At 54.7% G+C, this 15,118-nt stretch overlaps 2 protein-coding genes across 3 annotated transcripts; both read left to right on the top strand.

Annotated features, from left to right (window-relative positions):
* The first annotated feature begins 321 nt into the window (after positions 1–321).
* ARID3C (AT-rich interaction domain 3C) lies at positions 322–7,112 on the top strand. 2 transcript variants are annotated; one of them, XM_059658769.1, is made up of 7 exons: positions 322–633; positions 2,426–2,498; positions 4,219–4,402; positions 4,529–4,818; positions 5,619–5,801; positions 6,034–6,123; positions 6,588–7,112. In XM_059658769.1, exons 1-7 carry the CDS (start codon positions 322–324, stop codon positions 6,686–6,688), a joined length of 1,233 nt encoding a protein of 410 aa, XP_059514752.1. In that variant the 3' UTR covers positions 6,689–7,112. The 2 variants fall into 2 exon arrangements, with proteins under 2 accessions (XP_059514752.1, XP_059514753.1); XM_059658770.1 differs by lacking the exon at positions 5,619–5,801.
* Positions 7,113–7,628: 516 nt separating this feature from the next.
* Positions 7,629–13,990, top strand: DCTN3 (dynactin subunit 3). Its single transcript, XM_059657195.1, has 7 exons — positions 7,629–7,782; positions 9,238–9,322; positions 9,990–10,076; positions 11,481–11,564; positions 12,775–12,833; positions 13,442–13,501; positions 13,683–13,990. The coding sequence occupies exons 1-7, from the start codon at positions 7,687–7,689 to the stop codon at positions 13,770–13,772; spliced, it is 561 nt and encodes a 186-aa protein (XP_059513178.1). The 5' UTR covers positions 7,629–7,686; the 3' UTR covers positions 13,773–13,990.
* Positions 13,991–15,118: the final 1,128 nt, after the last annotated feature.

Genomic DNA, 15,118 nt, shown 5'->3' with positions numbered 1-15,118 from the left:
TCTCTCGGTTTCTTGGTCCTTGTCATCCTCTTTGGCTCAGTCTCTGCCTGTCCTCCATCAATGCCCATTCCTGTCTCTTTGGCTTTGTCTCTCTTGCTCTGTCTACCTCTCGTCAATCTCTGAGAAAGCTATCTTTCTGTCTTTTCCCTTATGGCCTCCCTGCACTTCCCTGAATCCATGACCATCTCCCCTTGTGCTGGAGGTTGCAGGGGCAGCAGGGCCCAGCAACCATAATGCCCTCTCCCACAGGCGGCCCTTTCTTCTGGACCCCGCCTGGTGCCAGCTCCCCCACCGGCGGGGGGACTGCGCCTGGAAGCTGTGATGGAAGCCCTGCAGAGGCAGCAGGCAGCCAGACTGGCCCAGGGGATGAGGCCATTGGCCCCTCCACGCCCACCACCACCACAGCCTCCCTTGCCTGGCCCTGGGATTCTGCAGGCCCTTGAGAGGGCCTCAGGGAAGGTTGGGGCTGAGAAAGAGGAGGATGCCGGAGAGGATGAGGAGGGAGAGGAAGCTGGAGCTGAGAAAGAGGCAGCTGAAGAGAGTCGTCCAGAAACCCGGGGGCCCAGCTCACCTTCCAGCCAGCCCCCTGGACCTCATCCCCATGAGTGGACTTACGAGGAACAGTTCAAGCAGGTAGGAGCCCCTCACTGTCAGGCCCTCCTCTCTTCCTCCTTTCTGCGCCAAAGCAGAGCCTGGTCATTAGTAGCCTACCCACCCCTGCTGCCCTCTGCCCTCTACAGGATGGAAAGACAGAGAGCGAGACCTGGAGAGAGACAGTGGAAAGATTGAAGGATAGTGACAGGAAGGGAGAGACTCAGACACACGGAAAGAAGTGCATAGGCAAATACTAAGAGGTGCAGGAGACACCCAGAAACATGGAGGCCAACAGACTGGAGGCTTTTGGTGAGGTTACAAGGGAAAGCGGGAGGGATGTAGGAGCCCTTAAGAATTCTTCTGAGGGTGGGGAATCTGGGGACTAGGCATTCTAAAGTCAGCAGCATCCTACCCTAACTTCTCACACACCAAGTCACAAGGTCATATTGGGCCGCCTGCTTCTGTCTTTGGAAGTAGAATGGAGGTTGCCACTCTTTTGGTATCCCCCTCATCTCTTCCCTGTCACATTCCCCCCATCCAAATCCTCTCACTGCCCGAGTTCTATGGGTGACAGTTTCCAGCCTGTGATGGCCACTACAGGCGCAGTGTGGCCAACGGGCCACCGTGCAGCTGGGAAGGACAAGATCTTACTCACAGGGCCGTATTTGAGTGAACCCATCCGGATGTTATTCTAAGGCACTACTCCAGGCTGTCACTATGAAGGTATCTGGCAGGGCTGTGACTCTAGGTGTGCTGTTCTGGCGGTGTTACCTGTAGGGCAAGCATGTCAAACTCGCGGCCAGTGAGCCGCACGCCTCGTTTATTTAAACAGTGTAGGCTGTTAGTCTTGAGTATTTTCCAGAAATGTTCTCCTGTGGCGAGTAGTCTGTGGCATTAGTGTGTAAAGGAGTGTTACTCAGGACTGTGTTACTCTGGAGATACGGCTCTAGCGACCGCTGCTCCTGGGTATAAATCCGGGGGTTACTACTTGGAGAGTGTGCATGTTACTTGTGGGCATCCATCTAAGGGCTCAGTTCTTGCGGGAGCACAGATCTAAAGGTGAATCGCGGAGGTTTGTTACTAATGGGGGTTTTTACTGAGTTCTTATTGGGGGATGGAGTGTTACCTATAGGTGTTACTCAGGGACTCTTACTCTGGGGTAAATGACTATTACTCTAGGGATTGCTGCTCCTGGGTGGTATTTGGGAAGTGATATTGGAGGTGGGGCGCCAGGTGACTGGGAATGTGTGGGATGACCCCCTGGGCCTTTCAAGTCCTGACCCCACCGGTCCTGGGTGGTGCAGGGCCATTGCCTCTGTGGCAGCTTCTGCAGTGGGAAGGTCACTGTCCCTGGAAGGAGATCAGACTAGATGGTGGGGGCCCTGGTTTCAATCCAGGAGCTTCTGAGCATCCATCCTGCCTGAGGGTGGGTTAGAGTCATTATCCCCAACCCTGGCAGAGATGTGAAAGGCAAGAAGCCCTGGCAGGAATGACCAAGAGTGAATGAGGGCCTCAGATGTACCTGTCAGTTTCCTCGGTGTGGAACACAGCCCCAGTGTGACTCCCTCCCTGCACTCTGCACTCCCGGGAGGAAGCTGGCCTCCACAGCTTCCTCTCTTCCCCTACTCCCCAGGTGGGAGTTTGACCTGCCCAGGGCACTCCCTGTGAGGGCCTCTGCCTCCAGGGAGAGAGAGTCCAATGTCTGGGAGTTCACATTTCAGACCCTACTTACCCCTTCAGCTGGGGACCCTTATTCAGGGTTCAACCTGGGTTGGGGTCCCAGGGGGAGGGAGGTTAGCGGAGCTGGAAAATGACCTCAGTCCTTCCCCAGCTGTACGAGCTCGATGCAGACCCCAAGAGGAAGGAATTTCTGGATGACCTGTTTAGCTTCATGCAGAAGAGGGGTGAGTGTGGTGACGTAAGGGAAACACCTCCATTTGCCAGGTTTGAGGATGGGAGAGCTCAGGGTTTAGTCCCCAGTCTGGGTCTTCTCTGCAGAGGCCTGAGCTGGGCAGCACCTATCCTTTGGGCCCTCAATAGCGTCTTTAACCTCTGACCCTGCCCTCCTCCTCCACCCAGCAATTAATTAGTGGCCAGCCCACTGGCAGGTTAATGAGTGTGGGATCAATTGGGAAGGTGGGAAGGGGAACTGGTGGGGGGCTGGCCTGATTGGAGGGGGGCTTCCCAGGACTAGGGGGCTGGGAACGCCTTGGTCCTCTTTTGCTGACCCTTCTTCCAGCCTCGTCTCTCCCCAGTTTTCCCTTGCTTCGGGCAGGGGACACCCAGGGTGCTCTGCAGCAGAAAGGACTGGGATTAGACTGAAGGGAGGACTTCTCAGGGGGTAGGCTGAGAACCGTGTGAGTTGGGGCTGTGGAGGAGGAGGAATCAGGGTGGGTGGCAGTCCATCACTTAGGTTTCTCCCCAGATTCATGGGTCCAAAGACTGACTCATTATCTCTCTCTACAAAGCTAATTAACTCACTCCGAGCGTGGCCTGATAAGCTGCTAATTAACTGGCTGCACTGAGCCCCCCTCCCCAGTGCAGAAGCCGGCCAAAGTCCCTCAGGCCCCCACCCCAGGCCCAGCACCCCTGGCGGATTCATTCCTAAGGAGGGACCCTCATTGGGGCCCAGATCCTTTTGCTCCCCAGGGAGACCTAGTCATTGTGGTCCCAGTGTACCCCCCCACCCGCGCCCCTTCCTTGAGGTCTCCCCTCCACTGGGGGGCTGGGGTAGGGTGGTCAGAGCAGACCCTATCACTCCCCCCACCAGGCCCAGAGCTGTGCCTCCCTCAAGCCTCCCCTCCCTCGAGTCCTGCCTCCCTCCGCTCCCTCTGCAGCGGGAGGGGGTCTCCCGGGACCGATAATTTCCCCCCATTAATCAGGCCGCAGCTAATTGTTCGGGTCCAAAGGCGGCAGCGGAAGGGGACGGGATCGGTAAGGAATTAACTGGGGCCCATCGCTCAGCGCAGACAGGCCCCTTTGTCAGGACTGGCCGGCGGGGGCGGCGCGGGCTGCGGAGTTGGCGGAGTTGGCGAGCCGCGGCTGGGCCGCTTCCCCCACCCACCACCCTTCGGCGTCGCCCCCGCCGGCCGCTGCTTCGGGGCGTCGGGCTGCTCGGCACTGTCAGGAAGTCCTTCTTACGGTCTACTCCAGGGGTCGGCAGACGAAAGCTTGGGGCCCACATCTAGCCTCCTGAGAGTTAAGAATGTTACCGGAGTTTTAAACAGTGTAAAGACCTGAGAGACCACACTTCCAGCCGTGCGAAATTCGAACTGCAGCGTCCGCCCATGACGTTTCGTTGGGGCACAGCTGCACGGCTGCTTTCAGCCACAGCGCAGGGCGGGGTGGCTCTGGAGAGACCCTTTGGCCCACGAAGCCTGAGCGTTTCACATCGGCCCTTGACAGAAGTTTGCCCAGCCCTGGGCTCGCTCCTGCTCCTCCCGGAGCTCCAGGGGCTGCGCCTAGAATACCGCCTCCCTCCCACCTCTCCCTCCTTCCTCCTTCCCTTTCTCGATGTCCCGCCCTGTACCCCGACCTCGCCCCGGCAGCCTCCTCCTTCCCTCCCGCAGGATGCCCGTAGGCAGGGTCCTATCTTCGTGGCCTGACTCTGCTCGCCCCCCGCAGGGACGCCGGTGAACCGCGTGCCCATCATGGCGAAGCAGGTGCTGGACCTGTACGCGCTGTTCCGCCTGGTGACGGCCAAGGGCGGCCTGGTGGAAGTCATCAACCGCAAGGTGTGGCGGGAGGTCACGCGCGGCCTCAGCCTGCCCACCACCATCACCTCCGCCGCCTTCACTCTCCGCACCCAGTGAGGCCGGGCGGGCGGGCGGGGCGGAGGGAGGGCCGGGGAGGGGCGGGGCGCGAGGCGGCTCCGGGCGCAGGTCCCGATCCGCAGGCCCGGCTTCCCCAGCGCACGTGTCCCGCCCGCCCCCAGGTACATGAAGTATCTGTACCCCTACGAGTGCGAGACGCGGGCGCTCAGCTCCCCCGGGGAACTCCAGGCCGCCATCGACAGCAATCGGCGCGAGGGCCGTCGTCAGGCTTACACCGCCGCCCCGCTCTTCGGCTCCACCGGGCCGCCCCCTCGGGGCACCCCGGGCCCCACCTCAGGTCCTGGCTCCGCGCTGCCAGCGCCCACGCCCGGCCCCCGCCCCGCCCAGGTCTCCGCCTCCGGGCTGCCGGCGCACGCCTGCGCGCAGCTGAGCCCGAGCCCCATTAAGAAAGGTGTGAGGGGGGCGAGGGGCTGAGGTTTAGGGGTCACCGAGACCCAGGGGTACGCTGAGATATAGGGAACGTTAAAATAAGGGGACTATGGGATGCGGGAGGCATTGGGGTATGGGGCAGTAGGGACTGATGGGGCACTGGGATTTGATGCACTCTAACCTTAGGGGTCCTGGGGTTTGGGGTCAGTGAAGCTTTGGGAACCCCAGAGTAGGGGTTCCTGTGGTACGCGGCTGAAGGTCCTTTATCCAAAGCAATTCCATGTTACACCTGTTCACCCAGGGTTCTATTTGCATGTGGTTTGCGCCTTCTGTGACCTGGATTATTTAACTGAGAACAGGAGATCCTCCACATTTTGGACCAATTTAGACATATATTGACTGGCCCTTTGGGTCCTGGCTGACGTGGCTCAGTTGGTTGGAGCGTCCTCCCATACACCAGAGGGTGGTGGGTTCTATTGCCGGTCAGTGCACATACCTGGGTTACAGAGGCAACTGATCTGTCTCTCTCTCTCTTTCTCTCTCTCTCTCTCTCTCTCTCTCTCTCTCTCTCCCCCCTCCACATCTCTCTCTCTGTCTCTCTCTTTTTCTTCCCCTCTCTCTAAACAACAACAAATCAACATATTAACCCTTTGGGCTCTCCAGTTTCAGAGCCTCTAGGCTGAGACTCTGGATGGGAGTGGGGATTGAACTTGGTGCTTGAACTTGGGTGACTGACCTCCCTTGGTGCCAGGCCTGGGGACAGAACTAAATGCAGATACTGACTTGGTTGGGTCAGGGGAGCTGAATTACCTATTCTTCCAGAAGAGAGTGGAATTCCAACCCCTCGACTGGCACTGCCCGTGGGCCTGGCCTTGGGACCTGCCCGGGAGAAGTTAGCACCAGAGGAGCCTCCAGAGAAGAGGGCTGTGCTGATGGGGCCCATGGACCCACCTCAACCTGGCGCACCCCCAAGTTTTCTGCCCCATGGCAAGGTTCCCCTAAGGGGTGAGGAAGGGCTTGTTGCTGATAGGGTTTTGGGCCTTGCACTGTGGGAGGACAGACCTATTACCTGATAAGCATTGGAGGTGGGGCAGATAGATCCCTAAATAGACAACTGTGTGATTACAGGTGTGAGGCTGAAGTCGAAAGGGGGGTGTCTATAGGGATGGAGGGGGGGAGCTTGTAAGTCTGAAGTCTGATTCCCAAAAATGTGACTCCCCTGCCCTCTCCTGGACAGAAGAGCGGCTGGATGGGCCTCTCAATCTGGCAGGCAGTGGTATCAGCAGTATCAACATGGCCCTAGAGATCAACGGGGTGGTCTACACAGGTACGGGTACTGCATGCTGTCTGCACTGGCATGAGGTCAAGGGTACTTACATTGGCATGGGGATTTTAGACTTTTTCTACTTGCATGAGATTCAGGGATATCCAAACTTGCATGGGTAATATGGGGTTCAGGGGATTGCTACGTTGGCATGGGTTAAAGGGTCTGTCTACATGGCATGGGGGTCAAGGCATGACCTCTCTATGGGTACCATGGGTACCATGGGATGTCTGCCTTGTCATGGGCCTATATATCTGTGTAAATATTGTTTACCTGTTCGAGGGTATCTATATTAGCATAGAAATCTCTGACTGACCCAAGGGGTTTGTCCTCATTGGTTTGTGGCGGAGGTATGTGTGTGGTGTTCTAGCAATCAGGTCACTAACTTCTGTTTCCTTCTTCTGTTTCCCTGTCATCCCCTCTCCTGCTTGTATTTTCCCTCTACCATCTCCTCACTCCTTTGGCAGGCATCCTCTTTGCCCGCCGCCAGCCTGTGCCAACTTCCCAGGGCCCAATTAACCCTGTACCCCCAACCCCTACAGGGCCCCCTTCCGGCACCTCCCCCTGAGAGCTCCCACTTTGAATTAAGAGTCCTAGCCCATTGCTGGGTGGGGGGAGACACCCCCTCCACCTTGATTCTTCCAGCGGGCCCACTCTAGGACCCAGACCTGGGAGGGGACCCCCCCCCCCCAGCCCCCGCACACACACCCACACACATGCCATGTGGACTTGAAGCCAAAGGCTTTCTTTTGATGTTACATCTACCTCATTGTAAGGGGAGGGCACTTCCTTTCTGGCCAACTCCAGCAGCATCTACCAAAGAGTCCTGCCCCTAGAAACCCCCATCGTCTCCTCACTTTGTCAATGTCATGTCTAGGACCCTACCTCTTGGAGTCAGACCTGCTTCTTCTCTTCCGGAGCCATATGAAGGGTTGGATTGGGATGTTGTGGAGGAGATGTCCCTCAGGTCACATCTGGATAATAAAGCTGTAGTCCCTCCCTCCGCAGTGCCTCTTCTTGTTTGTATCTGGGGGTTGGAAAAGGAATTGTGTGGTTTACAGGCAGCGTTGGGCCAAGGGTTCTCAGAGGGAAGACAGAACAGCAAAGGCCCGTGAGAATGGAAGAGCTCAGTCTCATGAGTCAGACTGCCTGAGTTCAAATCCTGATTCTGCCACTACAGTACTGAGTGGCCCCATCGTTTGAACCTTATTAGACTCTGAAAGATGATGCTACCTATTGATCTATAGGAATGGACCAACCCTGGAATAATGAGTGTATTTATATGTGCAACTTCGGGGAATGAGGTGGAGAAACCTCTTTGGTCCCCTGAAATTAGAAGAAGAAAGGTAAAGGTGGTCTTGACAAACAGGAGTGGCCGTTGCCTAGGTAACCAGACAGCTTTCGACTCTCTTCACCCGCCCAGCCGGCCGCTTCCGGCACTGAAGGCCTATGTCGTGACATCACTTCCTGAATGGAGGGGAGCCCGTGCCCTCGGATTGGCTAGCCTTCTCCATTTGGACGGACGTCCCGCCCTCCAGCTGTTCCGGCTGAGGCGGGGCGGTAGCTATGGCGGCTGTGCCCGATGTGCAGCGGCTGCAGGCCCGCGTAGAGGAGCTGGAGCGCTGGGTGTACGGACCGGGTGGGGCGCGCGGCTCGCGGAAGGTGAGCGATTTGGGTGCAGCGGTCCCTTTCTGAGGCAGAGACGGGCGGTCTGCTGGCCTGTGCCTCGATGGGTGCGGCTCCAGTCCCGTCGCCCACAGTCCGGCCTTTGAAATAACACAGGTCCGAGACCTCCCGGAGCATGTCGGCCCCTCGGGGCCCATGCCCATGCAGGGAACTGCGGAGCTTTGGGCCCGTCTGAAATGGGCTCAGCATGAACCGTGACTCGGGCTCCGCTCCTGCCCCCTGGGGCGCCTTGACACCCTCGGGAAGCTGCGGTCCACAGGGAGGGGTGTCATGAAGCCCCGTGTAATTAATTGCTAAATGAATTGTGCAGAAAGAGGTCCATGGGATCAGAGGAGGCAGAGCAGAGTTGCTCAAGGGAGGCTCCGGGGCGCGGGAGGGTGCGGGGGGGGGGGGGTGGTGGTGAGAGGTGAGGTCTGAGAGGGCTGGGGTTAGGAGGGGAAGGGATTGGATACCGGGTTTTCCAATGTGGACTGGCACGTCTTCACACCAGTACCTGAATTTTGACAACGGTGAAGCTCAGTTGTCCTCTTACCCCCTTTTTACTATGGGAAGACCTTTTTTTTTTTAAAAAAAAAAATATTTTATTGATTTTGTTACAGAGAGGAAGGGAGAGGGATAGAGAGTTAGAAACGTCGATAAGAGAGAAACATCCATCAGCTGCCTCCTGCACACCCCCTACTGGGAATGTGCTCGCAACCAAGGTACATGCCCTTGACCAGAATCGAACCTGGGACCCTTGAGTCCGCAGGCCGATGCTCTAACCACTGAGCCAAACCCGTTAGGGCAATGGGAAGACCTTTTACTGAAGGTGGAGTGTCGGGGACATCCCGGATTTAAGTGCATCAGAGGGAATGATATCCATACACTCCTGGGGAAGGAGTTGGTACCAGCAGATTATGCCCCATTTGAGAACTGACTTCGCAAAAACATTCTCTCCCTTTGGCATCTATGATGCTAACCCTCCTGGTTTTCCTTCTGCAAGGATGGCTGTGCTGCGCAGTTTTATTTGCCTCCCCATATAATTGACCCTTGACTTTTGGGTGCGATCATTCACTGCCATTACCTCTCCATCTATTCAGCCCTTAAATATTGGAATTCCCCATCCTCTACCCTTAAAGTCTAGGTAGGTTCAGTCAGAGAGGTGGGAACCAGAGAATATACAGTATATGCCAGTGCCCCATAAACTCTAAAATAGTTCGTTATCTCCCCAATCGAACTAGAAACTCCCCCAAGGAGTACATGATTATCTCCCTGCTCACACTGAGGATTCCTGGCAGGTGGAGCCACATCTCCTTTAATATAAGAAAAAGTGACCAACCTAGATTTCTGGGGCAAAGAGGTTTGGGAGTCTGAGGGAATGCGGGTTCTTTACATCTTCCAAGCCTTGAACCAGGTGGTGTATCTTGGAAGTAACTTTCACTCCCCTTACAGGTGGCTGATGGCCTGGTCAAGGTGCAGGTAGCTTTGGGGAACATTGCGAGTAAGAGAGAGAGAGTGAAGATTCTGTTCAAGAAGAGTAAGTTCCTGTTGGGTGCCTGCCTGCCTTCATTTCCATGCCTGTACTTCCTGAGGACTGGCCCTGGTCCTGCAGCCCGTTAGGTCACTGGAGTTGCCCTTCGGGGATGGAATGTGAAGACGTTTCCCTGCTGAAACGGTGAATTGGGCTGTGCTTTCTATTTTGTGGTAAAACTCCAAGCCCATGACAGTGTCCCAAGTGATGGGATAAGAGCTCTGTCTGAAAGATCCCTTTGGTGAAGTATGGAGAACAGGTATGGGATTTCCACAGGCAAGGTTCAGAGGCGGGAAATTAATTAGGCACTGGAGTCCTAGCCTTGGCTCAGCCAGCAACCTGCCCAGTAATTAGAAATCAGATAGAGCTCTGGTTGTCTTGGTGGCACTGAGGGGCAAGGGGCCTTCCACCCTTGGTGAACATAGGTCAGTGGGAATACTGAGGGCCCCAGCATGCTCCAAGCTCTAAAGTTTGAGGTCAGCCAGCAGGTGATCAGAGGGGCGAGACAGGGAAGTATGGATAGGAGCCCTGGTAGAGGCCTGCTAATGGACACTGGAGGCGTCAGCTCCTCACTGAAGGCTCTCCCCAAGGTGGGCCATTCCCCCAGTATCCTTCATAAAACAGACCCTCACTCCCCAACCCTAATCCATTTTCCATCTTGCTACTTTTCTAGTCGAAGACCTGATCAAATACCTGGATCCTGAGTACATTGACCGCATTGCCATACCTGATGCCTCTAAGCTGCAGTTCATCTTAGCAGGTACGCACGTGCATCTGGGGATGTGGATTGTGGGGGAATTTGGGCACAGAGGTGGCCTCCCTGCCAGTCCTAATGGGTAAAGCCCAGGGAACTGCTGTCTGGAATTCTGGCCATCGTCTGGGCTGAAGCCGAGGGGGTCCGGTGGCTCTCGAGTAGCACTGGGTGTGCTGTACTTCTGAACCAGCTGGAGGCCATGTGCTAGCCACAGTGGGAGTGACTCCAATGTTCTATCAGTGGTCTACTTCTAGAATTTTCCTTTAGAGCCTTTCTCACTTCTGCTCACAGAGGAGCTTCTAGGAAAGGGTGGGAGCAGAGGGCATTGCATTTGGGAGAGGAGACTATCTACATCTTCTTTTCACGTGAGAAAGCCCTGGGATTTCAGAGTTCTAGGCCATGTCTGCGCATCAGTCAGTCAGCCCCTCCACGAGGCAGGGTTTGCCAAGCACCTGTGCTTGTTCACTCACTGAAAAGATTTTTAACAATCATCTACTGCATCAAATTCAGGAAATCTCTTGCACTAACTCTTGAATCCAGCCTCTCCATCCCCCCCTCTGGCTGCTGCCTCAGTGTTCGTCCACGCACACATGAACTGTTACAGTTCCCCAAGTCCTCTTTTGAGCCTAGCCTTCCCTTCTTGCATGTGGTCCAGTGTCATCTTTCCCAAACACATCTCCAACGTGCCGCTTTGTCTACTGGGGAACTTCAGTGTCTCTTTCTTTCTCTCCTTGCTAGGATAAAAGTCCTAAATCCTTAGCCTTCTACAGTTTGCTGGATCTCCCCTCCCATCCAGCTCTGTTTCCTATGCTCTCCTTTGTCCAGTTCAGCAACTTAACTTCTTTTTCTGCTACTCACTGACAAGCACTCTTGCTTCCAAATGTTTGACCTAACAGTCCTCCCTTCTTCGGTGCCCTTCCCACTCTGCAACCATTGAAATCCCCTTCGCAGGGCCATGCTCTCCTTACTGGACTCTTCCGTGACTGCCCCAGTTCTCCAGAGCCACAGAGCAGAACCGGCCTGGCCGCGGCCACGTCTCCTCTTTCAGACCTTTCCTTCCCAGGAGCCCTGAGTGTGGGGTCCTAAGTCTGAGGGAATTTGTCTCCTGTGGCCTCAGAGGGGCTCACAGAATTTGTTGAGGCTAGAGGGAGAGGCCTTCAAGTTAAAAATTGGAGAAAAGTTGGATTTGGAGAAACTTAGAGGCTCCTTGGGCTCAAGATGGGTCAGACCAGAGGCATTCAGGGGTCTGGGGGCAGAATGGGGGAATGTGCACCTTGAGAAGGGGGCAGTGGGCAGTCGCTCCAAGCTCCAGGACCCAGCCATCTCCCCTGCCAGGATCTCAGCCTCTTGCATTGGAGTAGCAGTGCCCAGGCTTGCCTCACTGCCACTATCTTGTCTGTTTATCCTCAGAGGAGCAGTTTATCCTCTCCCAGATTGCACTTCTGGAGCAGGTGGAGGCGCTGGTGCCCATGCTGGACAGCGCTCATATCAAAGGTACCTCTCCACTACTCTGCTTGGGGAGGTGGGTGGATGGGCGGGACTTCCCTGTGCCTCAGGTTCTCTGGGCTCAGGCTAGGTCTGCTCCTTGTCTTTGTTTGTTTGTTTGTTTGTTTTTCCATTTTTAATCCTTATTCAAGGATATGTTTTTTTAAAATTGATTTCAGTAAGGGAGAGGGAAAGAGAGAGAAACATTGATTGGTTGCCTCCTATACACACCTCGACCAGGGATCGAACCTACAACTTGGTTATATGCCCTGACCAGGAATTGAACCCATGACCTCCATGGGATGATGCTCCAATGAACTGAGCCACACCACCAGGGCCCTTACCTTTATCTTTAACCTGGGGGGGGGGGGGGGGGGGGGCGGGTACCTGCCTTCTGCATTGGGATTAAAAATTGCCAAGGCAGAGAGCTCAGTTTCAGAACCCCGGGCAATTTTGGCCTAAGGATAGTAATGTAAGCCCAGCAGCCCCAACTCTGGAGATTTCTTCTGCCTTTTATCCCATCTCTCAGCATCTGTCCTTTAGGGTGCATTTTACTGTCAGAGTCTCTCTGCCAGGTATGTGAATGTGTGTGAATTCTTCCCGCCACACTGCTGAGAGCAGTCTCTATGCCTGGGTTTTGACAAGCAGACAGTGACTTTAATTGAATCCAGATATCCATCTTGTCTGTCTCTGCAGGTATTTCTCCCAGCTCCCCCTCCCTACCCCTGGTCAGCTACCTGCTGAGCATCTAACAGCCTTCAGCTTTGGGCCTAGCATGGTGGCCAAGGATTTGGGTATTGGATTTCAGGTGGCCAGCTTGGGGACCTGGCATTTATCCACAGCCCACCTGCAGGCACCCTGTTCCCTAGGTCAGGCAGACCTGGTCCCACTGGCCGAGAGCAAAGGGACAGATCCCAGGATAGGTAAAGCTCTTTTTACCTGTCACTGCTTATGACACTGGAGTGGAGGTATGGGGAAACTCTGGGGACCCCAAGGTTTTGTCTTCCAGGGGCTTGTATCTTCCCCTCCTTTTTGGGTCCTAGAATATGACTGGCGTGAGCAGGGAGTCCTACCACCTCCTCTAGCTGCAGCGGTCGATGAAGCCTGGCGTTTGTTTAGTTTCTCCACTCAATACTCTAATCCTGTCAAAGACCTAATAGACTATTGAGCAGTCGGGGGAAGGCACAGCATCAGCGGCCGTGTGCATTGTGTTTTACAGCCGTTCCTGAGCATGCCGCCTGCCTGCAGCGCTTGGCCCAGATCCACATCCAGCAGCAAGTATGGGAGGGGAGAGAACGGGAAGGTGGTGAGGCTCCTAGTCCCCACCCCAGCCACCTGGGGAAGCAGCCTCAGGCTACCCTGATATCCACTCCAGGGGAAAATTGGCAGTCTATCCTTAATTTCCATCAGCCTTAGAGAGGGGAAGGGACTTGCCTCGGGCCACATCCAGGTCTCCTGCCTCCCAAAGTAGGGTTACTCTGAAACACCAAAAGATTGTGTTGGAAGGTATCCAAGAATCCCTGGGGATGGTGTATCCTTGACTGTGGGTGGAGAAGCTGTGTGTGTGTGTGTGTGTGTGTTTCACTATTCCCAGGCTCTGGTGTAAATCCAAAAAGGGTTCAGAAATAGAGGACGGGAGGAGGTGATATATACTAGCAGAAATGTTTCCTTAAATGTGTGGTCCATTCCTCCTTCCATCAGCTTTAAAACTGCTATTTGTGTACCCATTTTGGAGCCTGAAAGTACCCCGTTAGAAATTTGCTTCTTTTGGCTCTGGGGTTAAGCGTCACCTCTTTGGGCGATGAGGGTCCCTGATGAGGCAGAAAGGTTGGTGGGAAATGAGGGCTTTGTCCATCTCCTTTCTTTTGCACACCTTGGCCCCACAGGACCAGTGTGTGGAGATCACTGAGGAGTCCAAGGCTCTCCTGGAGGAATACAACAAAACTGTATCCTTTCTGCTCAGCCAGGCCCCTGAGGAGTTATGCAAAGCCCTGTCCTTTTCTTCCATCTCTAACTCTGTCTCATTCCATCCCAACCAGCTCTATTCACCTGTCCCCTACCCTTTTGGCAGATGCAAAATATCTGTGCTACCTCACTCAGTCTGTTTTCACCTTGACCTGCAACTAGACATTGCTTCTCTCCAAGCAGTTTGTGCAGTGGGATGAGCTTCTGTGCCAGCTAGAAGCCGCCAAGCAAGTGAAGCCAGCAGAGGAGTGATGGCTGCTACCCATCCCACAGTGGGCCAGGGCAGCCAGGCTCTGGGGCCCTGTGCCAGCCTGCCCTTCTAATAGGGCAGAGGCAGCTCTGTATTTATTGGATTCACAGCCTACCTGTCCGCACTCAGATGGGGCCCTGAGGTCACAGGTCTGGCTACTTTGCATACCCTTCCCTCATCAGTGTCCTATTCCAGTGACAATAAACTGTAGGGATCACTGGAGGAGTGTACCGGCTTCTTGGTCTAGGATGGGGACGGGGTGATGGAGGGCAGTGTTGTCAACCTTCCTAGTGGTTGAACCAGGAGCTATATTCATCCAGGTCCAGCTTTCTGGGAGGTGTAGGGCTCTCAGGACAAATGCTCTCATTTGATTTGAACATTCACTTACATACGCATTTGTCCCACATTTACCAATTATCCCTCTTTATGTAACATTCCATGCCAGGTTGGGAGGATACAGTTAGGGTCCACCTGATCTCTGCTCTGCACAGGCTAGCTGCAAGATAGTCATGGAAAAGGGCAGCCCCGTCAGGTGGACACAGCGTCCTTTGGGACACAGAAGAAAAGAATGGAGGAGGCAGCCCTAGAGGGTGATAGGCAGGGTCTTCGAGAGCCCAAGGAGCAGCAAGGGCAAAGGCAGAAAAAGCCCTTGAGCTTCTTAACTGGTAGCCTTCTTGGTGCTATTAGCCGAGAAGGGGAGCCCAGAAGAGGTTTGGACCCATTAGGGCAGCGGTCCTCAACCTGTGGGTCGCGACCCCTTTGGGGGTCCAACGACCCTTTCACAGGGGTCGCCTAAGACCATCGGAAAACATATATAATTACATATTGTTTTTGTGATTAATCACTATGCTTTAATTATTGTAACAATGAAAATACATCCTGCATATCCAATACTTACATCACGATTCATAACAGTAGCAAAATTACAGTTATGAAGTAGCAACGAAAATAATTTTATGGTTGGGGGTCACCACAACATGAGGAGCTGTATTAAAAGGTCGCGGCATTGGGAAGGTTGAGAACCACTGTATTAGGGAATGAGAAGGAAGCAGGAGAAAGAGCAGAGACTAAAATTGTCACCTCATTCCACCAGGTGTTTGCTGCCCCCTTGTGGCCTCGGAGTGCTGCGGCTCCAGGCTCCTGAAAGGCCCTGTCATCCCACCCGCGCGGCCTCAGGCAGCTCAGATTCAGCATGTCCGAACCAAGTCTGAAACTGGGGTTCTCCCAGGCCCTTCTCTCCTCTGCCCCAACAGTCGCCAGCTTCTTACCATGCGTACCTCCTAATATCTCCCCGCTTAATCTGCATTTCTCCATTCCCACTGCCATTTCTCTGGTTCATTCAACAAAT

The sequence above is a fragment of the Myotis daubentonii genome, chromosome 11 (assembly GCF_963259705.1).
Source record: "Myotis daubentonii chromosome 11, mMyoDau2.1, whole genome shotgun sequence".
NCBI classification, from domain to species: Eukaryota; Metazoa; Chordata; class Mammalia; order Chiroptera; family Vespertilionidae; genus Myotis; species Myotis daubentonii.
The sequence above is the reverse complement of the archived record's forward strand: the minus strand, read 5'-3'. Positions and strand labels throughout refer to the sequence as shown.

Bases quoted from the DNA above. Each gene is read 5' to 3' on its own strand.
- ARID3C (XM_059658769.1), top strand. From the start codon at position 322: ATGGAAGCCCTGCAGAGGCAGCAGGCAGCCAGACTGGCCCAGGGGATG. The intron at 634-2,425 runs GTAGGAGCCCCT...GTCCTTCCCCAG, and splicing joins ACGAGGAACAGTTCAAGCAG to CTGTACGAGCTCGATGCAGA. The intron at 5,802-6,033 runs GTGAGGAAGGGC...TCTCCTGGACAG, and splicing joins TGGCAAGGTTCCCCTAAGGG to AAGAGCGGCTGGATGGGCCT.
- DCTN3 (XM_059657195.1), top strand. From the start codon at position 7,687: ATGGCGGCTGTGCCCGATGTGCAGCGGCTGCAGGCCCGCGTAGAGGAG. The intron at 7,783-9,237 runs GTGAGCGATTTG...CTCCCCTTACAG, and splicing joins GGGCGCGCGGCTCGCGGAAG to GTGGCTGATGGCCTGGTCAA. The intron at 13,502-13,682 runs GTATCCTTTCTG...ACCTGCAACTAG, and splicing joins TGGAGGAATACAACAAAACT to ACATTGCTTCTCTCCAAGCA.